This window comes from Corvus brachyrhynchos, unplaced genomic scaffold (assembly GCF_000691975.1).
Source record: "Corvus brachyrhynchos isolate BGI_N302 unplaced genomic scaffold, ASM69197v1 scaffold59, whole genome shotgun sequence".
In the NCBI taxonomy this organism is placed as follows: domain Eukaryota; kingdom Metazoa; phylum Chordata; class Aves; order Passeriformes; family Corvidae; genus Corvus; species Corvus brachyrhynchos.
This window is the reverse complement of record NW_008246054.1, coordinates 5,707,052-5,713,043: the sequence shown is the minus strand read 5'-3', so window position 1 is coordinate 5,713,043 and position 5,992 is coordinate 5,707,052. Positions and strand designations below refer to the sequence as shown.

General features: G+C 45.3%; 1 protein-coding gene across 1 annotated transcript in view; it reads left to right on the top strand.

Moving 5' to 3' along the window:
- TBC1D13 (TBC1 domain family member 13) overlaps window positions 1-5,668 on the top strand; it is a 7,437-nt gene extending 1,769 nt beyond the window's left edge. Inside the window, exons 6-12 of the mRNA XM_008642247.2 lie at window positions 904-986; window positions 1,142-1,301; window positions 2,076-2,283; window positions 2,846-3,009; window positions 4,504-4,664; window positions 4,815-4,872; window positions 5,594-5,668. Of these exons, the coding sequence (XP_008640469.1) occupies window positions 904-986; window positions 1,142-1,301; window positions 2,076-2,283; window positions 2,846-3,009; window positions 4,504-4,664; window positions 4,815-4,872; window positions 5,594-5,659 (900 nt within the window). The 3' untranslated portion in view covers window positions 5,660-5,668. The remainder of the gene's footprint in view (window positions 1-903; window positions 987-1,141; window positions 1,302-2,075; window positions 2,284-2,845; window positions 3,010-4,503; window positions 4,665-4,814; window positions 4,873-5,593) is intronic.
- Window positions 5,669-5,992: the final 324 nt, after the last annotated feature.

Sequence of the window (5,992 nt, the reverse complement as noted above, 5' to 3'; positions counted from 1 at the left end):
AGGGAAAGGCTAACAAGAGGTAGCTGGAGCTGTGAGATGCTCCCCTGGGAAGTAGGGTCCATGAGTGCATTTGGAGCAGGCTGTTGAGCAGAGGATAGAAAAGAGGCAGGAGAGTCAGGCTGGACTGTGGTATGGAAGGCAGGAGAGCTGATTATTTCTAGTAATGCTTCTGGGTTGTTATGGCAAGCCTGCATGCCTTGGTTTTCTTCTTCTGTGAAAGTGCTTTTAGGAGTGTGTGTGTGGGAGGAGTGAGTGAAGTAACTGATCAGAAGAGACTGTAAAATGATACAGCTGCTCCCATGACCATTCTGAGCGTTCACTCCCCTGCAGTCACCTGCCCCACTGTGATCTCTGGAGCCTTGGTGGTGTAAAACTGGCATGTCTGTAAAGCCACACAGGCAGGTCACAATGATCTTTGAATCCCTTGGAATGTAGCTTGTTGTTTTTTTCTTGGTTAGTTGTTAACTTTGTGTGGATCTTGGTGTGGAGAGAAGAATGTGTGTGTGTAGGGGGGAGTTAAGTTTATCATATTGGGAAACTGGTCTGATACAGCATAGGTTGTAGTTCATGGAATACACTTTTTTTTTTTCCTGGGTGGTGCTTAATCAGCCATCAAAGTACTGGGTGGGTGGATAACTCTTACTGTAAGTCCAAATACCATATCCACGTTTGGAGCTGTAATCAGGAATCTTGTTAACAGAGGACAAAATACCTGATTTGGGAACAAATTCTTGAAGAGACAAATGAAAAGGGATTGAAAATGTGAGAGAAAAAATGACCCTGATGTGCTCAGATTGTGCTGGTAGCAGAGTGACAGCAGAAATGTTAAATCACTGTATGTTTACTGAGGATTTTGATATGTGTGAAAGACACTTGTTCCGTTTCTGTTGTTTCTCTCTTTAGCCCCTCAATCCAAATCCAGACAGTCGGTGGAACACTTACTTCAAGGATAATGAAGTGCTTCTCCAGATAGACAAAGATGTCAGGTGTGTGAGGCAGAACGACTCAGATTTCTGAACCCAAGAGGTTTGGTCAACAAATTGTACTTTGAAAACGAAGTTTAATATTAAACTGAGCCTCCCACTCGACATGGGGTATGTACTTCCTTCTTGTTCCTGATTTCCTTCTGTGTCCATCCTAGGAGGCTGTACCCTGACATGGCGTTTTTCCAGCGCCCCACAGATTATCCCTGCCTGTTAATCCTGGACCCCCAGAACGAGTTTGAGACACTGCGCAGACGGGTGGAGCAGACCACGCTCAAGTCGCAGACGGTGGCACGAAACCGCAGTGGGGTGACAAATGTGAGCTCTGGGCTGGGGCTGTCCTTGTCACAGGGCAGGGCCTTGGATTGGGAAGGGGAAGGGTGATTCTTGGACTGTCTCTGTTTCTCTTTCTGCTTGTGCAGTGGAATTAAGGAAACACCCCAGCAGATACTGAGCATTCTTGGGGCTGGACATTGTAGAAGTAGTTGAAGTGCCTGACAGACTGTAGGGAGTTATAGGTGCATTTAATTTTAAGGATTGTTTTTACCTGACTTCTGGTAGAATTTGGAGTCACAAGTGATTTTATGCTTGACATACGCCTTCCTGTACGGGAACAAAACACTGAAGAGTTAATTTACCATGAATTTATTACAAATTTCCATTGTCCTCCAGAACTGGATTTCAAACCTGGAATTAGGAGAAGAGCTGAGTATCTGTTCAAATGTGTTGTCTCTTTCCCCTTTCATGAGTGTTACAGCACATGTGCTGTTGGGGAAGGTGGCTTCTTCCACAACCATCAGTATCCTTCCCTCATAATACTAAAGAAGTGGAACTGCTGTGGTTTTTGCTGTGTGAGATCATGTGGTACAATGATTCAGAGGGAACTGTCTGTTGCTGCACAGACTTTTTTCTTCACGGACAGCCAGCACCAGGACTTCCTTGCCTGTGTGCTCCCAGAGTTGCTTGTCTTGGTTTATGTGGTATAAACAGCCCAGATCTTTTGGGGGGCCTATGTGTGTTAAAAGCCAACCTTGGCACATGTGCTAAAGGATCTGTGCCAGTTGGTTATCCTGATTCAGCCTTGTTTTCCAGGTGAGCTCCCCTCTTAAAAGCACCTCCAGCTCTCTGAGCGAGTACGAAGTTCTGCCCAATGGCTGCGAAGCTCACTGGGAAGTGGTGGAGCGGATCCTGTTCATCTATGCCAAGCTGAACCCCGGGATAGCCTATGTCCAGGGCATGAATGAAATTGTGGGGCCTCTTTACTACACCTTTGCTACAGACCCTAACAGCGAATGGAAAGGTGAGGGGGCCTTTTGGCTGCTCAGCAGTGGCTGTGGTACTGCGAATTCTCTGCATGGCGTGAGGAGTTTTGGGGAATTGGTAGGAGCTGAATGGGCTTCAAGTGGTGAGGACATGGAAAGTGAGGATTTTTGAGCAATTGTTGTTTGTTTAACTTAAAATCCCCTTAGAAGCTCTTGTTTCTCTGTGCTATATAGAAAAGAATGGAAAGGGAGGACTTTGCCTGTTGCTTCTGCTTCACAGGAGTTCTGAGGGTGTGTGGTGGTGGCAGCTTATGTTGTTGGGCACAGATAACTGTTTTGTGACTTCATGTCATGAAGACCTTGTGTTGCACACAGGGTCAGTATCTCCAGTGGCTCTGTAGATGTTTCCAGTTGAAAAAAAAAAAAAAAAAGAAAAAAAAGTTTGTCTAGCCTTAACCCAGACCAAGCAAGCCAAGATCTGGTGGGACCTACTCCTTAAATCTAATACAGCAACTAGATTATGGTGCAAGGACAGTTTTACAGCTCTGTACCTCTGTCAGTGATGCTTCCTCTATTCCCTCATGTTCTTACTTTCCCCAGAACATGCTGAAGCAGACACGTTTTTCTGCTTTACCAATCTAATGGCTGAAATTCGGGACAACTTCATCAAGAGCCTGGATGATTCTCAGTGTGGTATTACCTACAAAATGGAGAAGGTGTACTCCACCCTGAAGGAGAAAGATGTGGAGCTGTATTTGAAACTGGTGAGGAGCCAGGTGTTTCTCTGGGTCTTGGGTTGGATGCAAGGAGTGGCACGTGAATGTCAGTTTTGTTAAACTGTGCTTAAGGAGAACACAGAGAGTGTATGAAGGGCTTTGCTTGTGGGGCAGAGAGACTCTTATCTGTGAGCTGAAACAGCCTCTCCTTGGAGTGAGCCCAGAGCGAGCTGACACAGCAAGGCTTCCTCCCCTGCCTGGCTCTGAAAGCAAACTATGGTTGTTGCATAGCTGCCAGCTGGGACTCTGAAGGGACTTGGCCACGATCCTTGGTCACCTGCACAGCTGGAGCTAGAGTCTTTACTGTCTTGTAGTCATCAGGCAAAACACAGGTTTTGCTGTAGAGCTTTTCAGCATCCCAGGTTACAGAAATTGTTTCTGCCTTTAAGAGCAAAACAAAAAGCATCCCCCACGCTGCACACACACACTTCTATTGCCACTGGGTGCCCTGACATCACTGACTTAAATTGCGTGAGCTCATTCCAAAGGAAAAATGAAATCAAGTGAGCTGGATGATCCCACCGGCCAAATTATACTGTTCCACTTCATCCAAAGGTTTTCAAGTGCTTTGGGTTTGTGTGAGTTTTGTAGAACATGTAGAAGGCAGCTTTCATTACAAACATCTTCAGTCTTATAGTCCATTTGGTGTGAAAGTCCAAGGAGACTTTGGAAGGGAAAGCAATTCTTGTTACTGCAACCTTGACCAAATCACACTGTGATCTCTTTCCGTCTAGAAAAGTCAGGATATGTTTCTTTTATAATCCAAAAGATGGTTTGTCAGCACAGTGACAGAGCCCACAGTGTTGGCTGGTAGTGGGGAGAAAAACTGCTTAATGTTTGGCTGGCAGGAAATGGTCTTGGCTGTGCAGCAGCTGGTCCTTATGAATATCAGCAGAATCCTGAACTTGTCTGACCTTGAATAAACTTATGCTACCTTGGATTTAACATCAGAAAACAGGAAAGGTTCATGTTAAAGGTGCTTATAGCATGTTTTACTGACCATCAGTGTGAACTCTATTCCATCTTTGTTTCTCTTTGTGAATAGCAAACCTTTTGATAAATACAAGGGTTCTGGAAAGGAGAGGAAATCCTGACAAACAGTGCCTGTGCTAGCGGGGGATGGCTGCAGCTTTGCAGATAAAATGCTGTTCAAATGGGAACTTTAAAATTACTTGGCAGGTTTAACGGAACACAGATAGTGCCTTTAGGGGGAAAAGCTTCCTTTACTCCCTGTTGTGGACAGAGGAGCATTTTCTGGCTTGGCTGTAGGGGTGGAGTGTGGGTGCACTGAAAATCTCTCGGTCGAGGTTGAATGGGAGAGTCTCCAAAGGATGCAGGGGTTTTCCGGCTGCTGCAAGATGAGCTTGGAGCTTAGAGCAGTGTCGGGGAGGAGACGGGGATGGAAACAGGGGGTGCATCTCTTGCCTGTAGGGAACTGGCCAGGAGCACGTATTCATTGTTTGCCTGGTGCCTGTCTGACAGCAAGAACAGAACATCAAACCCCAGTTCTTTGCCTTCCGCTGGCTGACGTTGCTCTTGTCCCAAGAGTTCCTGCTGCCAGATGTCATCCGTATCTGGGACTCCCTCTTTGCTGATGACAAGCGCTTCGATTTCCTCCTGCTCGTCTGTTGTGCCATGTTGACGTAAGTACACACATAGCCTTCCTCTTCTTCTCTTCCATGGATCCAGGAGTCTTCTATAGGCATGTGTTAGGGCATCTGGTGAAGAGGTTACAGATTTTAAAGTTTCTTCCTAAAGAGTCAAAAGTAGCTGGAATAATTTCCATCTTTCAGACTCATCCGGGATCAGTTGCTGGAAGGAGACTTCACTCTGAACATGAGGCTGCTACAGGTAAGAATTAAATAGAGTGGGCACAGAGAGCAATTGGAAAAGTCTTAAAATAGTACTGTGAGAGAGGATGACAGTATGTGAGAGGGTGGGAGGGTATGCCTGGTTCAAGACAAGTACCACATTTGTGATGTTTGCATGCAGGAAAATCTGCAGGGATTTTACAGCACCCTCATTACTGGAAGTGGGAGTCTTTTGGACATGCATCCTTTTTACCCTACAGAGAAATTATCATAGATTGGAGGTTTCTAATGTTCCTTTGGTTTGCAAAAAAAATGGAATAATTTCAAGCAAAGATTTTGTAACACTGCTGATTTTTTTTGCCAGAGGGTTCTGTTTAGTTCTGAGATCTGTGAGAGCCTTAGGTTGGAAACGTCTGCACTGCACAGTTGGATATCTCATGTTCTGCCAGTTCCTGCTTTGGGCTTTGCAAGATACGGGTTTTGATAAGGCTCTCTGGCATGAGGAGAGCCCTGTGGCAGGCAGTTTACTGTGCCCTTGGAGAACAAAGTGAAAAAAAACCAACAACAAACCCTCTGGAAGGGTATTGAGTTTTGATCAGTTACAAAACAGGAAACCGTAGCTGTTAAAGGAGTAACTGAACATGGCATTGTGTTATAATAGGCCAAGAATGTTGTTTTCAAGGTTTGCCTTGCTTAAGCAAAACAATCTGGATCAAGAATGCTGGGAAAGTCACTGAAATCCCTTTGTTTCTTTGCCATAGGATTATCCTATCTCTGATGTTCATCTAATTTTGAAGAAGGCAAAGGAACTTCAAGATTCCAAATAGTCCATGGGCCTAACAAAAGGTGTCCAAGAACTGTGTGGCAGTGGATCCCAGGAGATGGCCCCTTGCAGTGTGATGCACTAAAGCTCCTACTGGTCTCTGCAAGGCTTCAGGTTTTGTTTGGGCTACTGGCCACCTTGAAGACTTCCTTCTACTCTATTTATTAGGTCAAGGACTGATTACTTCCCCATCTACTTGGGTCGTGCACTCCAGATTTTTCCACATCTCAAATGCCTCTCTGCTGCCAAAAGCAGTTCTTTGTATCTTTTTTTAATGACTTTGAGTTTGGGGAGAAAGAAACCTTCTGTCTGCATATCCCAGAAGGGATGGACTCCT